General features: G+C 42.3%; 1 protein-coding gene across 7 annotated transcripts in view; it reads right to left on the bottom strand.

Annotated features, from left to right (window-relative positions):
• The window catches only part of Zmat4 (zinc finger matrin-type 4), a 378,171-nt gene that overhangs the window by 127,334 nt on the left and 227,978 nt on the right, over positions 1-22,859 (bottom strand). For all 7 annotated transcript variants that reach the window (XM_031339297.1, XM_031339299.1, XM_031339300.1 and 4 more), the window contains one exon: positions 11,663-11,890. In XM_031339297.1, coding sequence (XP_031195157.1) covers positions 11,663-11,890 — 228 coding nt within the window. The remainder of the gene's footprint in view (positions 1-11,662; positions 11,891-22,859) is intronic.

Below are 22,859 nucleotides of genomic sequence, written 5' to 3'. Positions count from 1 at the left end.
CTCCCTCCCTCCCTCCCTTCCTTCCTTCCTTCCTTCCTTCCTTCCTTCCTTCCTTCCTTCCTTCTTTCTTTCCTTCCATCTCTGTTCCTTGTCATGAGCCAACATACTGGAGAGCTTTGGGTACCATCTTTAGGGATGTAAATTTTAAGAGCACTTATCACATAATTTCACTTGCCACAGAAACTATGATGCTGTAGACTTATTGGGAGAAGAAGTATGTCTTCTTTATAAACTAGGATAATGTCACCTTTGTGTTCTGGGCTTTGTCATGGTATCTATTACATGGTGAATACTCACCTATTAAGTATTAAGCAAAATAACATAGTGAATGAGCATCTCAATAGGTATGCTGTAATTTGAGCAAATCTGTTTATTTACTTATTTACTTACTTATTCTTCTGTCATACAACACATCCTGTTCACTGTTACAGTTTCCCTGCCTCCTTCATTACTTCCAATTTCTCCTCTCACTTTGAGCAAATCTTATCTTTGTTTTTAAACCACAATCAGTGTTATTGAATCTCACCTACTGTGCCCATCTGTAGAAAATTTAACATAAAAGATACTTAAGATTATTTTTTCTGCATAAACTTAAAGCTATAATTTTATACATAAACAGAATAGCTTCCTATTTGTTCAAGCATAAGTTTAGCTCTTGGTTTTAATGTTTCTATATCTCTTATTTTGTCACAAAGCATGCCACTAACAGCCACAATGACTTAAGAGCCAAACACGACAGATATATTCGCCCATAACCTTAGGAAAATATTGTACTGAGTTTCTGCAAAATACCATCAGAGCTCTTAACCTTAAAACAAACAATGGGGACCTCCAGGCAGTACCAGTGAGACTTATTGTGGTTCAGAAGCTGAACATCACATTTAAAGCTTCCCCTAAGTGGCCCAAGTTGGCCCCTAACGGAAGTCACATGAGTGGGGACACATGTGGGGTAATTTTTGCTGCTTTTTGCTTTTTCTTGGTCAACATCTCACAAAAATAAGATGTTCTCCAGATCAGTTCAGGGCTGTTTATGATGCAACATCTGTATCTAAAATTAGGAATCTAGTAGTTTCCAGTTCCTGTTTGACTAGTTTGTGGATACTTGGTGGCAGATGCGCCAAACTGAAGCCATTTTAAAATTCACGATCATCTTTTTCTGGGACTTAAGTCAATGAAGATGAAGAGTTAACCACACTTTTTTAGACAGCAATACGTTTATTAGCATCATTAGGAAAAATAATGGGCAAAACCTGCGCCAGATGAGAAAAGCATTGGCCCACGGGATATAACTAGGCCACTGTGACTGTTCATCAAACCGATTTCTTTTTGGATTTGAGGCTGAACAGAAATCTAAGTTATTACTCATACTCCTCATTAAATCTTTTTGTCCTGCTAGAGTTCCCAAAGCCTAGACCTTTCCTTGTCCAGGTCTTAGAGAATCCAACTCTCTGGCTCATTTTCAGGAAGCTGGGGTGGGGCACACAATGTGCACATGAAGCAACACATCTTCTTCCTCCTCTGTACCACACCTTCCTACCCTGCAGACCCTCGGTGGAGTTACAGATCCGTTTGATCTGGGTCTCCTGGCCTTTGGAATCTCCTGACCCCTATCGACCACTCTCACTGCTGGGTAGTCCTAGTGTGTAGATGATAGCGGTCAGCTTGTGACTTAGGGCATGCCCACAGTGGGCAGAAAGGGTCTATCTTTGCCTGACAACCAACTTGTCAAGGTTCTTCACAGTCTTCCTAGCCTGATTTCATCGAGATGGCCAACCCATCTTTATTCCTAGTGATGTTCTACTCTCTCCATCTCCCTGCCCCTTCACTTCTGTTGATGTCTGCTCTAAATAACCTCGTCACTAAATTCCCTATTCATGGTGCTCATCTCAAGTTGCAAGTCATTATTTTCTCTTTTTTCAAATTCCAAAACCATTGTGATTAAAGGGCTTTTAAACTTTTTTTCCTTTATCTTGCAATTTTATTTCAATAATGGAGTCGTTTTTCTCCTTTCTACACTTTAAATGTTTTCAGATTAAAGAACAAGTCATATACAATCTAGTATTCACTTATAACTTTAGGCACAATTTTTGTCCGTAATAGAGACTTAGTAAGTTTGAATGAACAAGTGAGTGAATACATGCATGTATGCATGCATGCATACATGAATGAAGGAAATGATCTCTTCTACATCATAATATTTTCCTACTTCATTTCCACCAACAATTATGACAAGATCTGAGACATTTAACTAGCTTAATTGTCTAACCCAGAAGGTGGGCTCTGCAGATCAAAGGAAACCTACATGCAGCAGCTAAGGTGTCAAAACACATTAGAAATAATAATGCAAAAATAACCAGGTGTAATCTAAGCTAAGTATTTGCTTCAGCGCTTCTACTATTCAATTTAGAATTGTGTTCTATAATTATCGTATCTGCATAAAAGGTCCCATTTCCTGCTGACGCTTAACTAGTTAAACCACACACTGCTCTCACAGATAGAAAATATTAGTAGAAGGGAGAAACCAGCGTATTTGTTGTAATTGAATAAACATAATAAAAATGCCCCTTTGTTGACACAGTAATCTTTGGGAAGTATGTAGAGCTTAAGTTATCCACTCTAGAGCCATAGTTCAGACTGCATGAGGGGATGGAGGATGGAGAGGGTGGGAGGATGGCGGAGAACAATCATGTAGGAGTTCTATCAACAATCTAAGGATCTACATACAGTGGATGGTTCAAAGGGGAAGCAGCCTTTACTGTAACAACTGAGAGGCTGGGTTAAATGGAGTCAGATTGTTAGTCCCAAGAGCCATGAGAGCAGCAATGTGGCAGGGCAGGTTAAGGCTCTAGGGCAGTGGTTCTCAATTTAACCCCTTTGGGGCCTGAATGACCCTTTCATAGGGTCACCTAAGACCATTGGAAAGCACAGATACTTACATTGCAATTCATAACAGAGGCAAAAATCACAGTTATAAGGAAGTAATGAACAAAGTTTATAATAGGGGGTCACCACAGCATGAGGAATGCATGCATTAAAGTGTCACAGCATTAGGAAGGTGGAGAACGACTGCCCTAGGGCTAGGGCCATAGCTCAGAGGCAGACTGCTTGCCTCCGACTTGCCGCTCAGAGTGAGACCCTGGAAAAATATGAACGTTGTTCACGAACCAACTTGTCCACCCACTCCTGTTGAATTTCCATGTGTTAGTAGTTTCCCAGTACTGTTAGGAATATCTGAGTTAATCCACGTACAAAAGGAAAGACCCAATAGACCATAGCTAAGGACCTATGTAGCAGCATATCGTGACTGAGTAAAATGGTGTCATGGCTAGGAAACAATAGAAAGGGAGGGGATGGAGGTGAGGGAGGAGAAAAAAACCTCCATTGAAGATACATCTCAGTTACCCAGAGACCCTCTAAGCTTCACCACTTAAAGAATTCTGCCATTTCCCAATAGTGTCCTGTTGGGAACCATCTTCAACACATGGGGACCATTCGGGGAAATTTTGGATACAAAAGCATTCAAGGTCCTTTAAAGTGTTCACTTTACTGTTAACCCCAAGCACCCCCAGACTGACTTCATTTAGCTCAGGTTGCCATTACTTCATACTGGAAATCCCAGCGAAGCTAAAGATCTTCTAAAACATATCTCTGCCTGTAGTTTCTCTCCCTTCTGCTAGCCTTGAGCTGTTGAAAGGACACAGATGTTGACATGTGACTTCCTGCTGATATCCAGCCTCAAGATGGGGCTCCATTACCTGTAGATATACATAGTGGTATCTCCTGTAACTGTTATCCGAGTCCTCTTGGCTCTACACCCTGCTTCTAACACTGTCATACATAACTGAAATCCTCAGCCATTCCACAGACCCCACATGAGACTTCTACAGAGTGGATCCTCTGCCCATCAGACTTCTACAGAGCCGGTCCATCACCTCATGCTGTTTCCTAACCCGAGCACATCTCAGCCATCCTTCCAAGCTTGCCTGATGCCACTGTATCTCAAAGCCTCATACTTTTTTGTAACTCTATCCCCACTACTGTTCTTATCTTACTTTATTTTTTTTAAAGCAATTTGGCTCTTTTACTAACTCAGCCAGAGAAGATTTTTGGACCAGTTACCTGAATCCCTTGCTCTGAGATGAAATGAGATAACTATCATGTCCAGTTCTCTAATAAAGGGAATTGTCTCCAACAGCAATAGCGCATGGCCGCCTAGCACGGTTACACCTTCACCATGATGTATCTGCCCTCAGTTTTTAGGGAGTTCTGACCTCAGACCCAGAGCCACTAGCCTCAGCCAACACTGATAAAGAAACTCCAGCCTGTTGTTGTTACCTTCCAATACCAAATGCATTTCAAGGCCTTTGCTTTAGTCCCGTCAATCATGGAAGAGTGTTGGATCTCTAACGGAAATGTTGGCTCACTTACGAATCTGCTACTTGGCAACTTAGCCTTGAACGAAGGAAGCAGGGGAGGGTTGTATTCGAGGGGGTGGTAAGAGCAGAACTACCATGGGACAGAGTGAACAGGCAGTCAAGGCCAGAGAGGAGCCTTAAGTAGAGGGGAGGCGCAGTGCCATGCAAACACCTACTTTGCTCATGGAGAAAGTAGAGACCCTTTATCATGACCTATGACAGCATACTGAACGTGGCCACATGTTCCCAAGCTCACTTTCTCATCATCATCAGCTTTGCACATGCTGCCTGCTATCAGTACTGGAGCATGCCTTTCTTTCTCCATGGATGACCTGATGTTCCAGCTGGGGCTCTCTGTCTAAGACAAACCATTGCCTCCCATCCAGCTGTTTCTCTGACCTTTCAGATGGAGCTCAAGAGCTTCAGCAATCCTGCAAGGCTGTTGCTAACCTGTTGTAGGAAAGCCACCTCCCATCTTACTCTCTTGCCATTCTTTCCTGTCCCTTTAGCAATTAGCCTGTCACTTGGTGAATCAGGAATCTCCTCTGGTCATGCAGTATCTTCGGCCTCTTGTGTCTGGTTTGTGGTAGATCAGAAAATGCAGGGGGTGGGGTGGGGCGGTGGTGAATAAGGGAATGAATGGATGAGTAAATCAGAGATGAAACAAATAAGTAACATACAATGTAACCCCGCTCATATCATCTCTTGGCAGATACCCTGTTCCCGTCCATCAGGTGGAGGGAGGCAGGTAAATCCTAACCACACTGCCAACACCAACTAAGCAGTTGTCAAAGCACTGGAACGCCTTCTGCAGAAATCAGTGGTCCAGCTGCTCTGACTTATGCTCTTGGGTGTAAATTGGGCTCATGCTTTCTGCTACTCTTTAAAAGGTTAAGGTTAGACCCCACGTGGACTTACATGGTGAGGTTCCTCAAATGTCTGGAGACACTCAAAGAAAGAATACAGACTTGTCACTGACTGTCAGTCATGAGAGGAGACCATCTTTTCTTTCTTGGTTTACTCAATTTTATACATTTAAATGCCACTGTATCCTTAATACATAGCCATATATATTTTAACAGTGACCTCTATGTGAGCACCATGATCAAGGACCAATTTCCATTACCCCTAGATCCTTCTTGCTGCTCTATTTGTAGTTACTACTGCCTTCCAAACCCCAGTGAGTTCCTTGCAAACACTAATCTATTTCCCAGGGTAAAATGAGCCATTTCTATCCTTCAGCCCATCCTAGTTAAGGACAAGAGCAACCTGGAACCCATCTCTGCTACAGCATCAGGAGAAACCACAAGCCAGAACCACAGGGCAAAATCGCTGCCAAGTCCATCTATGGTGAACGAGGGAGAGAGTTTTAAGGCACTGAGCTTTGAGATAATGTTACCTGGTTTTGCTGTCCTGAGCATTATTTCATTCATTCCCCAGGGTATCCTTCCCCTTCTTGGTCTTGGAGATCTATTGTCTGAGCACAGATAACTTTTGGTAACAAAAGACATAGATGCAGCAAAGTGTAGATGTGCTAAGCAACCCACGTCCTGGGATGCTGCCAAAGGCCAAGCCAAGCCAAAGCAGAGCTAAGTCACCATACTACCTCACAGCAGAAAGAATTCAGAATGTGAAAACCTCCCATCCCCATATTCCACTTACTCTGAGATAAATCTGTTCCTTCTAACTCACACCCCACTTCTATGATATGAAGTACTATGTACATTGTTGTCTCCTCTTGAGATCAATCCCCATTATGGCCAATCCAGACAGTATAGGAGTTCAAAAGGTGCTGAGCCACAGAAATGGGCACACCTGCTAACAGGAGGTGCTGATCAGGGAGAGGGGTGCACCTGCAAGCAGGAGGTGCTGAGTCACTGAGATGGGTACACCTGAAGAAGGAGGTGCTGAGTCACAGAGATGGGTGCATCTGCAGAAGGAAGTGCTGAGTCACAGAGATGGGTGCACCTGAAGAAGGAGGTACTGAGTCACAGAGATGGGTGCACCTGCAATAGGAGGTGCTGGGCCTCAAAGATGGGTGCACCTGCAATAGGAGGTGCTGAGTCACAGAGATGGGTGCACCTGCAATAGGAGGTGCTGAGTCACAGAGATGGGTGCACCTGCAATAGGAGGTGCTGAGTCACAGAGATGGGTGCACCTGCAAAAGGAAGTGCTGAGTCACAGAGATGGGTGCACCTGCAGAAGGAAGTGCTGAGTCACAGAGATAGGTGCACCTGCAAGCAGAAGCTGCTAAGTCACAGAAATGGGTGCACCTGCAGAAGGAAGTGCTGAGTCACAGAGATGGGTGCACCTGCAGAAGGAGGTGCTGAGTCAGGGAGCTGGGAACACTTGTAAGGGAGCCTAGACCTACGCCTCTAGTTAACAGGTCAGAGGAGAACAAGCTGCTTAAAACTCTAGGCCTGAGTCTTGGTCTGTAGAAAGAAAGGGCATGTATAATTCAATGATATTTAATGTGTCTTACAGGGCTATTAATCTTTTGGTTCTTGGAAGCATTATTAAATTTTCAAATGCACTCGAAAGCTGTGTCTTCAGACAGAATTACAGCAGAAGAATCTAGAGTCCTCTGAAACAACAAATAAACCTGGGCTTTGTCTCATTCTGAAGCTTTTAAAGGAATTATTAAGGTGCATAAAATGAATATTCTATACACAAGTAGTCATAGTTTCAGAATTTACATTGCCACTATTTCAAAATAAGAAAGTGACTTCTCTAGATGTTTTATGCCAGCACAAGGAGATTAAACCATAAAGAAGAACTCTCGAGTACCTTCCAACCATTAAGTTTCATAATTCCATGTTCTGATAGCTATTTTTATAGTAGACTTCGTGTTCAGGATAAGAGATGGGCTTCCCTTGTTAAATTGTAAGTCAGATGTGGAGACGCTATAATTTGTTTTCTTGGAACAAATAATACCTGAGTCAATACTTGACTTACACAGTAATTAATATTTAAGCCAATCTTAAGTCTAATGCTTTGTTAGTCTGTAAAATTTTTTTCTTTAAAATTTTTACCTGTTAAATGAGGCCATAAAAGCCAGAATGATGTGGTTCTACAGTTTCCAGTAACAACATACAATGAACACCCAAAACAGCACTAAGTGCTCATCATTTGAATTATTAAATTATATGAAAATAACATAAAATTATGTATAAGTCACAGGTATTAAGGTCAACGTATGAAAGTCTCTAAATGCTATCAGCAAACACATTAAATGAAGTTATTATATATGTACTTTGAATCAAATAGTCAACATGAATTGAACAAATGATGCATAAAAGATTGGCCCAGACTCTAAAACATCATTGGCAGTCCTTAAAGTCACAAGAAGAGAGAAAGTATTCACAGATCACATGATCCTATGCTTTGAATCATTTAATTCCCCCACACTGATCTGCACATAGTTTAATCTCACTCAACAGTCCAGATAGCTTTCTGCCTACAGACTGAAAAGCTGATTCTGAAATTGTACAGAATACAAAGGAGTTAGAATAGCCACACTATCTTCAAGCTGGGGACCATGTATTCCCTACCTTCCAGATTGTCACAATGCTAAACAATAAGCATGGCATGTGAGGCCATGAGGTTCTCTGAAAAAAAAAATACAAAAAACACATGTCCAGAAATAAATGCACATACAAGCAATGGATTTTCCTCTTTCAAAAAGTTTATTTATGTCTAGGTGTTTTGCTAGCAGCATGGGTATGCAACACTTTCAGAGGCCAGAAGAGAGAGTTGGAGTACTTGGAACTGGAGTTACAGAGGTTATGAGCCACCATGTAGATGTTAGGGCCAAACCCAGGCCCTCTGCAAGATCAGCAAGTGCTCTTAACTGCTGAGGTCCACAAAAAACAAAAAAACAAAAAAAAAACAAAACAGATTTTCAACAAAATAATTCAAGGCAATTCAGGAATGAAAACTAAATATTGTTGTACAACTAATGCAAATGAAATTTCAACCCCCTACTTCAAACTATACAAAAAGATAAATTGAGAACTACCATAGTATGAGATATAATAATGAATACTATAAGCATGTTGAATAAAAAAAAAATGGTCAAGAGCATCTTAGGTCACAGGTGTAAACAGTGATTTTGTGAGTAGGCATGTTCGTATGTGTGGTGCATGTGGGTCAGAAGAGTGGTCTGACCAGGAGTATCCAGACATTTCTTAGTATATAAAGAAGCCCCATATGATCACAGGAATAGGAATTATTCAAGTACTTGTGTTGTCAAAACTCATAAAAGCATAACACTTTACTATTTGTGCATTTAAGTGTATACAAAAATACACATCATTTTTTTAAAATTAGAAGAATCATAAAGAATGTTATTATAAAAATTATTCAATCAGGGACCTTGTAAAAATGAGGCATGCAGAACTATGGGCCAGCTCTTTTTGGTTTATTTTTGGTTTTGTGTGACATTTTCTTGTTATTCATTCAGCAATTATTGAGCAACTATTATTTCTTCCAATAAGCTAGATGCTTTGAGCATGCACATCAATAAGAAGAACTGATAAGAGAGTCAGATTTCAAGTTGCTAACAATCTACATGAAGAATAGGAAGAAATATTTTTTAAAAAGAAAGAAAGGAAGAAAGGGAGGAAGGAAGGCAGGCAGGCAGGCCATGATAACCATGGCATTTAAAACCACGAGGAACATGCTGTGAGAGAGGAAAAGGCAAGACTGCCAGCATCCTCCATCTTCCTGGAGCCGTGTGTGTGTGTGTGTGTGTGTGTGTGTGTGTGTGTGTGTGTGTCCCCCATCTGTCCTAGCACTCTTTTTAGCTGACCTCAAACTAACAATGACCCACTTGCTTTTGCTTCCCAAGTGCTGGGATTAAAGGCATGTTCCATCACCACCCGGTACCTTTTAATTTTTTTTAGGTTAGGACATGCCTGTACTTCCAATGCATTTTTGCCTTATTAATTAATCATGATTTAGGGATATGTCAAAAATTGTATGTACATGTGCATCTTTTATAGACTGACAGTTTCCCAAGGTTGCTTTATTCCTCCATGGTCTGCAGTATGGGACATTTGCATAAATATATATCAAAGCATCAGCTGGCATGACTGAAAAGGTGGATCCAAGGACAGTGTTCCTTATGCCAGTGAGTCACAGTCAGATAGCAGTACCAAGTCAAAGAGCATCCTTCTATCTTCCATACCAAAGACAAGCCACTCTAATGCAAGAGAATCTGACGCCCAAGTCATTAAGATGTAGTTGCACATAAAAGATGCAGTGTAGGTAATTCAAACTAGACAAGAAGAATGTGCTATAGGAATAATTCTTCTTCGTGTCACGGTATCTGGCACAGACAATAAATAAATTCTCATTTTTCTCTTCCAGTGCCCTGCTATGAAGGAGCCAGAAGGCCGCCTTGTTAACTGCCACTAAAAGCAGCTTTGTGGGGTAGCCCTTGGCTACAGGGAGATGTCTCTGTTTACAAGAGAAACATTAATACCAGAAACTCCAATGAAACACAACAGTTCCATTGACTTAAAACCTTCTACAATGTGATCTTAGCTGATGGACTGCACAGTGAGGACCAGTATGGTTTTTCTGTAACTAGAAACTGCACAAGAAATTAAGCAAAGTATTTGGGAGCTTGTTCTTAGTCAAACATTAAGGAAGAATCTGCAGGAGTGTCATGGGCCCTGAAACTCAAATCCACACAGCAGGCTGTGAATCTTCCAGAGGTGCATGGAGCCCGGTTCCCTGCTTATGTGCTCTGCCTCTTGGCACACACATGGTTTTGCTCATATAGCCTTCTTGCTTGCTCATTCATCTGGCTCCAAGTCAAGTCCTTTTCCTCAGCAAAGCCCTCCTCAATGAACTTAGCTCAGATCACACTGTGACCTTTGATCCCACTTCTGTGATTAAGACTTGCCTAAAGCCATTTACAGCCAGAAACATCCCTCTTCAGGGTCCAATACCAGCTTGGGGCACTAAAAGCATTCTGTTCTTGCAGAACCCAGTTGAATCCAAGTTGCCTCCTCAAAACTGGTTGTAAACTTGGTACTTTACAGCTCACAAGTGTTATTATTGCTGGTCTCCTGACTAGCTTGTAAAATCACATCTGAAACACAACGTATCAGGCTGAGCTACACGGATCAACAGAACTTCACACGGCATCTTTTTCTGAGCAAAAAAAAAAAAAATTAGCAACATAATATATAGTATGAAATTTTGTTCTGCTTCTACACTATCGATATCAGGCTGATAAAAATGTTTATGTGATCAAGAAATGCTTACATGATCATTGAGGATAAAATATCTCACTGAGTTCCACAAATTGGTTCTGGCCACTGAGGAAGCCACAGCACACCTTGCTACCCTTTACTGTCCAAGCCTCTGCTACAGCCTCCAGAACAACCAACCCACATGAACTTCAAATGCTTTTCAGCAGCCTAGAGACCTGGGGACAGGAGGCAGGCAATACATGGTAACTAGTGCTTTTTTTTTGGTCTGGATGCAGAATAGCACACAAGTTTACATAAGACACCATTGTTGAACTTCAGCTTCTCTTCTGCACTAGAGAAGGGATTAAAAGTAAATACTACAACAACAACAACAACAACAACAACAACAACAAAAATGGTTCATAGATCCGCATCTTTGATCTGAAAGGGAGTCAATACAAATATGGAAGTAAGTACTTTGAAGTAGAGATGGTCTTAAAAGTCAAGCTAAAGCTAGCCACTGCTCATTTCTTTTCATGTCATTCCTTCGAGAGATTCCCATCTGCTATGTTTTGTAAAACGCAGTAAGATGAGGCAGGAGCGGGGGTACCTTAGCCGGCTCATGCCATGAGATGGTATGGTACCTTAGCGGGTACCAGACATACGATGGGTCTAATAAAAAATGAAGTTTATTGGGAGGCGGCGTGAGAAGGGGGGTTGAGAAGGGAGTAGAAACGGAGAAAGAGAAGGGACAGAGAGACAGAGACAGAGACAGAGAGGGGGGGAGGGCTGGAGGGATGTAGGGAGGAAGGGAGAGAGAGTGAAGGGAGAGCCAAGAAAGAGGCCAAACAGTCCTTTTCTATCAAGCCAGGGTCCTACCTAGCTGTTGCTAGGTAACCGTTGGGTGGAGCCTAAAAGAAGTGCTAACATGCTAATGCCATCCTTAAGAGTTAATGCACTAACAATCCTTATTCTGCTTTGGGAAAATGCATGGCTTTTGCAGAGAGCCTGGTTTGGGACAAGCAATTAAGGGACTGCGCTTACCTCTGAGTTCCCCCAGATCCAGAGACGTTCCGAGCTGCTCTAGCAAGGCAACCCGCGCTGCGTTCTTTTTGTGTTTCTTGCCGTCATAATGTTGCTGGGCCATCAGAGGATTATTAAACCAGGCTGCACAGAGACCGCAGTACCTGTCTGAGTCTCTTCTTTGATAGGGAGATGCGACCACGGGGGCCGTGTCCACTCGAGGAGCCTTAAGTGAATTCAACGGTGCGGCTGTGGGAGAAAACAGCAACATGTTAGGACACGTTCCCCTTCAATACTGAGGGATCAGCGGCCCATGTTCAGGATGACGGGGGGGGGGGGGGGGGGCTTTGTCAAGACCAGGGAACTCAGAAATCCGCCTGCCTCTGCCTCCCAAGTGCTGGGATTAAAGGCGTGGGCCACCAGGGAACTCAGAAATCCACCTGCCTCTGTCTCCCAAATTCTGGGATTAAAGGCATGCGCCACCACCGCCCAGCTGCCAACAAACATTTTTAACTGGGTACAAACAAGAGTCTCTAAACAAAAGTGCTGAGATAAAAAATTGTATAGTTTATCTCAACATGCTCAAGGGATGGTCCCTTTGTGATAAAAGTTTTAAAGTCTTGAAGGAATCTTCTGTCAGTCACCTTGAAGCACAACCAGAAATGAAAGGCTCAGAATGGGTCAACTGGTGTGAAAGTTGGAAGAACCAATAAACAGAGTCATTGGCTAGCTAACTTGCATGCTTCAAACTGAGGGAGCCATGCTAAATATGTCAGCTTTTCCGTGGTATAGGCTATTTCAGACCGTACCTGCTAACACTGACTTTGAAAGTACAATTTCTCTCCCAGAAAGACCAGACGAGACTCTCTCCGGAGCAGATGTTGCTTTATCTAAGCGGAAAGGGCACATATCACTATTTTGAGATTGTACTCCCCGCTATCAATTTAACACATCCCATTGTGAACTTACAGTTATTTCTAGCCTAGGGAAAGAATAGAATTGAACTTGAAGGAGTTTACTAATGGAAAGTAAAAATAACCTCTGTATGCTTTCAACATGCAAAATGCCTCTCTCCTTACAATGAGCGTGCCTGGAGTTACTGTCCTATTTCTCAGACGAGTGACTTCAAAGATGGCAAAGGGAAGGGTATAAAGGTGAGAGATGGAGTTATGCATGGTATACGACTAAATATTTAAGCTCCAAGGCCAACAACATTCCTTCTGAGAGCTCCCCAAGAACCCCTTTCATGCTTAGGAAACACAAGGGATCTGCCACCTCCTTGTTTTATAAAGGATTGCTCTAAATCATAGGAAGAAAATGTTTCAATCCAAATTATTTTGGAGGAAGAAACTTGTATTTAGTCTTGATGGCTCATTAGTCATAAGCAATTTAACAGCATCTTCCACATGTCCCTAATCTCTATGACAAGGATTTGCAGTTGACAAAATCATGACAATTAGGGTATTCTTCCACGGGAAAGCAACAGCTTGGGACATCAAAGACAAGTTAAAGAACTAATTAATCAATTCCTCAAGCTTCCAAAGTTTGATGGGGGTCCTTTAATGTTTGCGTTAAACCACCGGTATACAAATGCATACTTGCTGTATAACAGTTTTATCCAAGCACTGTGGATCATGACAGTGTCTCAGGCAGTCTCCCTTTAATCCTGAGTGTTCATCATAGTTGTAGCTAAGATTAAACTAAATGGGCCTATGTGTGGAGGGACTCTGATACATTTAATGTTTTTTAAAAGCCTCCCTGCTGGATTTGGTCAGCTAGAAGCATACAGAAATGAAGCTCAAATGTGGGCCATATGTCTCAGCTGCCATCTGCCATCATCCTGTCATGACTTAGCAACACTAATGAAAGCCACAAATATGCAGTCAACCTGTCGAAGGAAAGAAATCTGTCTCCTAGCTCAAAGAAATTGCACCTTGCTTCTAAAGTTTCCTACATCCTTACTGGTTTCTGAAGATACGCAGCTACAAGAAAAGGGGACACATCAAACAAACATTCACAGTGTGAATGAGAGTGGACTCCTGAAGCACGATCATTTTTCTTTACACCAAATGCTAAAAGGGATTTCTCAATCACTTTTGTTACTTGATACTAGATAGTCTACCTCCAGGCAGGAGTGGCACACAAGCAAGAACCTATCAGATAGATAAGCATTCTTGCAAACAGGAAAGCTGTTGGCTCTTCTGTTTGTGTTGTAGCTTTGCTCCTCCAAATTCTATCTTCTTAGTGCGTAACCCTGAAAGTTGATTTTCCAACCACCGCAAGCCAGTTCCCAATCCCATCATGCCCATGAAGGTAAACAAAGGCAGCAGTAGGGGAGCAGCCTTGAATCAGTTAGATTCTGTCCGGGGCTTCAGCTCCACTGAGCCGTGTGAGCTTCCTGATTCCTGTCATCTTTGATTGCTAAGAAGCTACACCTCAGGGTCACCATCTCGCCTTCAGCTGATACATTATGGTTACAGGCTCACTGGGTGGCAATGAGCAGGCTGTTAGAAATGCTTACTTATTTACGGCTTTGACTCCACGCCAAATACAGAAATTTGTATAGGAGGAGCACAGTTTTAATAAAATCTGCGTCTACATGGATTGTTTCCAAAATGCTTGGGCAAGTGTACTACCCTCACCAAATAAATACAAAGAGGAATAACAATCGTCTTTGATTGAAAAGTACCTTTTAGGCAACATGTAATTTTACATTACTTTCATATTTTATGTAAGAAAATATCCAATACTAACCTCACCTATCCGTCTCAAATTTAAACCCAGGAGAGTTAACCACTCAAAATCAGTGACTGTATTGTTTTGCTTTGTTTTTTTTTTTAACTTGGATTCATCTAAATCTCTATGTCTAGACTGTTCATCAAACCAAACACAGAGGATATGTGGGAATAAGAATCAAGTCCACAGGTGTTCTCACAAAGCTCCTCGCTCTTTGTTCCTAATGTTCACCCAGTGCTGAGAACCACAGCCCTAAGTATTGCCATATTTCCCTTAAAAATTACCATAAAATGGTAGTGGTAGTATATGCCTTTCATGCCAGCATTCCAGAGGTAGAGGCAGGAAGACCCTAATCCTAACCCTAACCCTGAGGAGGAACTGAGTTCTGGGTGCAGGTCCCTCAGTTCAGTTTGAGGCCAGCCTGATCTATGGAGAGAGTTTCAGAACAGCCAGGGCCACACAGAAAAACCCTGTTTCAAAAAAGCAAAAAAACAAAACAAAATAAACAAAAAAAATCATAAATAACGCTCTCTTAGATCTTCATGCAAAAGACAGCCCCACAATATATGCAACAGCAGCAGAGTTGGCTCTTCTATAAGCAGTAGGAAAATTGTCACATCTATTTTAGCATCTTATAAAAACATTGCTCTTGAAAAAGCAGTTAATATTGATTGTTTTCCCAACAAGACCCTTCAGGAGTTGGGGAGTTGTTGCTATGACCTGCCATCCACTGACTCTTAGCAGTGGGAATATGGCTCCTAGCTGTATCCTTCCTATAGCTACACTGTTCTATAGGATTCTCCTCAGCTCGTCTACTGAATGAGGCCCTGACCACCTGAGAAGGAGCCCATTCTCCATCCTCTAAACTGACAACCATTTCCTGACTATACCATTCACTTGGCAATTTTTTTTTTTTTTTTCTGAGACAGGGTTTCTCTGTGTAGCCCCGGCTGTCCTGGAACTCACTCTGTAGACCAGGCTGGCCTCGAACTCAGAAATCTGCCTGCCTCTGCCTCCCAAGTGCTGGGATTAAAGGTGTGCACCACCACCACCTGGCACTTGGCAATTCTTAAAACCACTTGTAATCTTAGTCATCTAAGTGTGTGTTTGTGTGGATGTGTGTAAGGGAAATGAGATGATAAACTTTTACAGATACATTTGTATTCACTGCCTTCTCCAGTATGTAGCCCCAATCCTTTGTTGCAATTCAAAAACATTTTTTTGAAAGAACTAGGAATAATCAAATTTCTCCATGACTCATTTACCACAAGCACCTGACCTGAAGTCATGCAATAATATTTATAGGTTATATATCAGCTAGTGTGAAGCATACTGCAATGGAATTATTAACTCTTTTCCCAGGTTCATGAATGTGGTGCATGTATCAGTATGTGTATTGGTTAACTTTTATGGCCAACTTGATGCAAACTACAGAAAAGAATCCCTGTTGAGAAATTGCCTCCATTAGATTGGCCTGCGGACATGTCTGTGGGAAATTTTCTAAATTGTTAATTGACATTGGAGGGTCCAGTCCACTAAGGGTAGGGCCAATCCCTAGGCAGCTGCACTCGGATTGTGTAAAAGCTGGCTGAGCAAGCTCTGCAGAGGAAGGCAGTGAACAGTGTTCCTCCTTGGTTCTGCTTCAAGCTCCTGCCTTGGACTTCCTCAATGAAGAATGGTGATCTGTGAGTTGAAATAACCCCCTTCCTCCCCAAGTTGCTTTTACCCATGGTGTATATGAGCACAATCAAAAGCAAACTAGCACAGTATATTTATAGAACCCTGAATTTTCTCATTTTCAAAATGTTTTCAGCCTCAATGCTTTGACAAAAAGGTCATGAATCTGAAGCTGGTGAACAATAACCCAAGCAGAGCCCAGTTGCTCTAGGAATTAAGCCCTCAGACTTGACTTCCAAGAGCCCCATCCCATCCTTCCACACATGTCAGATCCTTCAGCATGCCTTGAACACAGCTGTCAGGGAACAACAGCATCTCAACAGGAGCTTACTAGGTGAGTTGTCTTGAAGAGTGACCTGGAATCATAATGCACCTTTGACCCCTGTCTGTGTCTTCTGACAAAACTACCAGCGGATCTGAGGACAAAAATGTTTTTAGTGTCTGCACTGCTGTCAAAATACTGCTTCAGTCCACCAGAAGAAACCTCACTTGCAACCCTGCTCTGCATGAGAGGTGACCAGCTAGAGTAGTGTAGAATACATGTCTTTTATTGAATAAAGGAACAATTAATTAACCAATTAGTAAATAAACAATCAACAATATACGTAAGTAAATTTAGATGGAAGCAAAATTTTCCCTTTTCTTCAAAATTATGCCACAAAGGGCCTAAGAAACGTGGGTCATAATAGCCAATATACGTATAAGCCAAGTGACAAGCTGTTGGAGGGATTTACACCGAAGCAAGGGGTGGGGCAGTCAGCTTGTCAAAGTATGGATTTACATCCTAGGCTGCCTTTTTCTTTAAGAAATACTAAATTAGCTAAGTTGAAAGCCACTATTTTCTAATTGTCATCATTTTGTAGAGTGGCCTATTTATTTTTTTAAAGACTATAAATTGTGCATACTGTTCTAGAAACTTCACTTTCAAGTGGGAAGTTGTATCTATCCTGGAGTCCAGACTGCTTCTCTGGCTTCTGTCTTGTTATTGTGATTGTCACTTTGGCTGATGTACTTGGTTGGATTAAGAAATGACTTAGACATTAGGAAAAGCACACCAGAATGTACTACCAGATCCTCAAGGGGGCATCACAAGATGACAGTCGAGCAAGCAATGGGTCATTACCTACTTCTTATCACCAGCTCCCAGTGAGGGGTTCTCTTCAACACCACATTGATGACTACATCCGTCCCCCTTTCTCTCTCCCCCCACCCATGTCTTCCTCACATCTGCCATGTCCTCTCTTCTTACTTTTCTCCCTGCCAATCTTCCACATTCTCTCAGTCTTCTTCCCTCTTTGCACCCCTCCCCTCCCTCCACCACTCCTTCTTATCACCTCCTACAACTTCTCTCAATTCATCTCTGTTTCTGTCTCTCTGTCTCTGCCTCTCTCTCTCTCTCTCCCTTACTCTCTGTGTCTGTCCCTCACTCTGAACATCCATCATTGATACTACTGCCTTCCCCCATTCTCCTTTTTGTAGCCCCACTAATTCTCAATACTTTCTAAATACTGAGGTAAGAAAGCACAGGCTGGCATATGTAGCAGAGGATGGCCCTGTCAGGCATCAATGGGAGGAGAGGCCCTTGGTCCTGTGAAGACTCGATGCCCCAGTGTAGGGAAACAGCAGGACAGGAAAGCGGGAGTGGGTGGGTTGGTGAATATAAATAAAGAAAAGATCTAAAAAAAAAAAATCTAAAAAGAAAGAAAGAAAGAAAAAGAGAGAGAAAGCAAGCAAGCACAGGCTGCTCTGACACGGAGTGCATGCCTGGGACCTGTCTCAGGCAAAGCATGTGGCTTTCTTGTCTGGACATCGTTATCCACAACGCTAACCCTTCCAGCTTGTGTTACCACTTTTACCTTCTCAGTTCACCTGCCCTAGATTCTCGATTGGCCATTGGTATAATTTGGCACTCATGGGACGAACCACTTAGCCTAGGGCACTCTAGTAAGAAGTAGCATGGGAAACAGCCACATTCAGATACCCTGCTCTGTGACCAGCTTCACAGTTGTGCCAACTCATTCCCAGTGGTGCCTGGAGATCAATAGGCCAAATGAGCCATCACATGGAGCCCAAATGCACTTCTCAGGCGTCAGCATCTCGTGTCAAAGGGGCATTATTGAAACTGTGCATTTTTCCCCTTAAAAGAAATTGATTTCCAGTGCTTATGATGGACTGTCTTTCTTCTTTCTTATCTTAATTCAGATTAATGACAGTAGTAATTCTTCAGCAATTGTCACTTTCTCCCCCGAATACTGTAGACAGCACATCTGAGCCGATCATTGAGTGCTGCTGCAGACCCATCTACCAGTGTAAATAACTCCAGCACCAAGCTATCCTGAGCCTCTGCAGGCACCTGCCTCAACTCCATACCACCATGTGAGCACCCACTTCAGATGTGCACACTGTTGGATGCACATGTGACTAAGGAAGGAAGGAAGGAAGGAAGGAAGGAGGCAGGCAGGGGGAGGAGGAGGAAGGAAGGAGGGATAGAGGGAGGGAAAGAAGGAAGACAGGCAGGTGAACAGGAAGAAAGGAAGGGAGAAAGAGTGGGAAAGAAAGAAAGAAAGAAAGAAAGAAAGAAAGAAAGAAAGAAAGAAAGAAAGAAAGACAGGGAGGCAGACAAGCAGGAAAAGCACGAAGGAAGGAAGGAAAAAGTGAGGGAGACAGAGAGGAAGGGAGGGAGGGAGGGAGAGAGGAAAGGAAGGAAGGAAGGAAGGAAGGAAGGAAGGAAGGAAGGAAAGAAGCAAGCAGGCAGGGAGGGAATGGGAGGCAAAAGGAAGGAAGGAGGGAGGGAGGGAGGGACAGAGGGAAGGAAGGAGGGATGGAGGGACAGAGGGAAGGAAGACAGGCAGGTGAGCAGGAAGGAAGGAAGGAGGAAAGAAAAAGAAAGAAAGAGAGAGGAAGGAAGGAAGCAAGCAAGGAAGGAAGGAAGGAGGGAGGGAAAGAAGGAAGGAAGGGAGGCAGACAGGCAGAAAGGAAGGGAGGCAGACAGGCAGGAAGGAAGGGAGGGAGGGAAAAACAGAGGGAGGAAAGGAAGGAAGGAAGGAAGGAAGGAAGGAAGGAAGGAAGGAAGGAAGGAAGGAAGGAAGACATTATGGACTTTTGGTCACATTTACTTGGTGTGGGTATGTTTTAATAAATATCTTCTGAAATGTAAATTTGAAAGCTTTGAGAATTTCAATAAGGCAAGCTTACAGAGCTAACAAAGAAGGTATTGTAGGTGATCAGAGGTGATGTAGGTATCAATATTCTGAAACACCATACTGTAATAGGAAATAAAACAATGTGACCATGTTTTAAGAAGGTATGAAGTGACTTACAGAAATACTCAGGATAGATCATAAACTAAAGGATCTGGCTTATATTGTGCATGGAGTATGAAACCAAATCACACATGAAATGATATGTCCACACTTGGAACACACAACTATGTACAAATACTGTGAGGGTACAAATCAAAATCTTAGCAATGCTTGTTTCTTCTTCAGATTGTGAATTTTTTAATATTCATATAAATTGCTTATTGGCATGGAGGCAAGCATTTTTATTTTATAATTTATGTGCCTGCTACATTTCCTGCTACCATGTTTTAGTCTAAAGCCTGGGAAAACATGACTCTGGAGACCAGCGGCCCCACAACCAAGTCTTAAATCTCGGAAGATTTCATTAGCAATGATTTATTTATTAATTTATTGTTGATTTTTCCTGGAATTAAGATGGAGGAAAGGTAGTGTGCCAGAACATAATATAAGAGTACTTGTGTCTCCTGCCTTCCCAGAAGACCCAGACGAGAAAAGCAGTTTTTCACAGTACTTTAAAAGACCAAAAAGGGTTCCATTTATTTAGATAAAGTCAAGTTCCTCTCCTCTTCGGAGAGACCCTGAAGTGAATCCTTTTCCCCATGTTTAAAAAAAAAAAAAACACATGCCACACTATAAATTACCCACTGTAGTATGTGATGTTTCAAGCTATACGCCATTGTGTATTTCCCAAGAATGAGCGAAGAGAAAGGTGGCTCCACAGAACTTTCATTCTGATTCAGTTGTGTGTCAACATGCTTAGCATAATCAGCCACCCGCATACATATGTTATCAGTCTTCATTAAGATGGTAGTTGTAGATCAGTGGTTTTCATTAATACAGAATAATTCCCTCCAGTTTCAGTCACTGATTAGGATCTAAATATCTTAATGTCTGTGTTCTGTAGAATCCTCATCTCTGAAAAAAAATAGGCTATTACATAGAACTTTAGAGAAGATGAAAAAGCCTTTTATAACCTCATCATACTAACAAGAATTTAGAATGTAATTTCCATAGAACAAGGGTTATCATCTGTTTGCTCACTGATCCATCTCAGGTGTTGGGTACTGGGCCTGTGCATGGGAAAGCCTTGGTTAAGGGAAGAAAGAAGTTCACGCTCTATAACTTAATTTACATCTGAGAAAGACCCACAGCTTGCTTAGGGCATCCCCTGACTTGGTAATAGTGGCTGCTGTTGAATCGGTGAGCATAGCTCTCTGTAGACTCCTGTGTTTCTCTCAGAGAAGGTCTCATGGCATGGTGTCTGCAGTCTCTTTCTAGGGGAGATGCTTCACTCCCTCTGAGTGGCAGAATCGCTGGTTGTGGTCACAGTTCCCAAACCCTTGATGGAGGTGGCCTGAGAAAACACATGGAACTCATATAAAATCCATAAGGGATGTTAAAATCTGAAGACAGTAATGTCTTTTGGATCACACAGGAGCCACTAGCTCAAGGTAACCCATATCTTTACCATGAAACCCCATATCCCTATTTCTGTGAACCTGAACTTTTAGGATTAACTAGAGCTAACCAAACTGATCAATGAGGAGGTATCAATGTTTCTTGCCAAGGCTTGTGATACTATACAGTGTCCAGCAGACAAAATCCTTCCTTACTCAGAAAGGCTATTGAAAAATAAAATGAAAAGATTAAGTTTTCTCTCTTTTTTGATTTGTAGTGTATTTTCAAATGGCCAAGTTGTCAAAACACACTTTTAAAACTGTTTGGATCTAGCTACTTGGTAAATGTATCTGAGAGGTATTTCTTTTGACCAAAGGGGGCATAGTAGAAAAATTCTGAAGGCACACACTGTAGCATAATTTCAGATATATCAAGAATTATAACATTCTACCCATTGTACCTATGGCAGTGTGGGATATTCTTCTGAGACCTCAGATACCCAACATTCAGGTGTTCAATATTTCACTACCACTATATATCTTAGCACATTTAGACTATACATTCTTCCTCCTCCTCTTCCTCTTCTCCTCCTTCTCCTTCTTCTTCTCCTTCTCCTCCTCCTCCTCCTCTTCTTCTTCCTCCTTCTCCTCCTTCTCCTTCTTCTTCTCCTTCTCCTCCTCCTCTTCTTCTTCATCCTTCTCCTCCTCCTTCTCTTCCTCCTCCTCCTCTTCTTCCTCTTCCTCCTTTTCTTCCTCCTCCTCTTCTTCTTCCTCCTTCTCCTCCTCCTCTTCTTCCTCTTCTTCTTTTCTTCTTTTCTTCTCCTTCTCCTTTCTTTCTCCTCCTTCTCCTCTTCCTTCTCCTCCTTCTCCTCCTTCTCCTCCTCTTCCTCCTTCTCCTCCTTCTTCTTCTCCTCTTAAATTCAATTGAGATTGCTTATCCTCACCGGAAAAAGGAGTGCTTTATGGTACTATCTGACACATCTGAATGGCTAGCATCATTATTCTTGCACTTTGGAGCCATTATTGACTTAATTTAGTGTCATTTGACCATAAATATTAGGATACCAGGGTATTCTACCTGATGCTCATGGTGGCTACTAAGTAGCAAACAGGGAAGTAGCCAATCAGACTTTGATACACCGTTCCAAAGAGTGATTGACATACAGAGCAGGGCAGAGCAAGACAATGTATTTCATCACTGTGTTCAAAACAGTGCACAATTTGTGAGTTGTATAATTCCAGAATATTTCCTGAATATTTTTGGATTCATTTTAAAAAATGAAATCAGATATAAGGGTGAACTGCTACTTACTGCTTGGGCAGGAACTAACTCACCACCTGTTAACTGGACACCTCCAGACATGATGCCAGCCACTAACTTTAGATGTCTTACCCAGCACAGGCAAGAGGCAGCATTCAAGGCAAGTGTCCGGAACTGGACTCTTCACCACCTCCCAACATCTGCTCCCAGAAAGTGTTCTGAGCCAGAAGCACTACCTAGATCACAGACACACAGGCCAGAGCAGCAGGAGGAGTGCACAGCTGACACCCGCGCAGGCACCAGCTGGGGATCTTTTAAATCTGTCAGCCTTCCCATTCCACCCAACCCATACCCGACACTCAGGGGTAGGAAATAATTTACTTATCCCACAGCATCAGCTATTCAACTGGAGAACCAGCTTCCTGGATCATTTCGTATAGCCCATGAATATTTATAGAGGAATCAGAGATGAGAATAGTGATCAGTGCGAGAAGCATGTCCGACATAAAGCACCACTACTAAATCTGGAGAAAGAGAGGCAGCCTGGCAGCCTAGGACCAGGGAAAGCAGAACACTTGGAAGTCCTGGTGGGAAGGGAGCCTGGCCTTGTTCTCTGAGCAGCACTCCCACGAACACATCTGCTTTTTCACCCACACCACTTTCCCTCCACAGAAGGGGTTTTCTGGTTTCTTTCTCACTCCGGTACTGAGATTCCTCATGCATATACTCTGAAGTTAGCATTGACCTCAATACTCTATGTTTTTCAAGTTAGGAAAATGGACTCTACTTTGTATTAAAAGCACAATATTAAGTGGTGGTGGTGGTGGTGGTGGTGGTGGTGATGG

Source organism: Mastomys coucha, unplaced genomic scaffold, assembly GCF_008632895.1.
Source record: "Mastomys coucha isolate ucsf_1 unplaced genomic scaffold, UCSF_Mcou_1 pScaffold22, whole genome shotgun sequence".
NCBI lineage: Eukaryota > Metazoa > Chordata > Mammalia > Rodentia > Muridae > Mastomys > Mastomys coucha.
The sequence above is the reverse complement of the archived record's forward strand: the minus strand, read 5'-3'. Positions and strand labels throughout refer to the sequence as shown.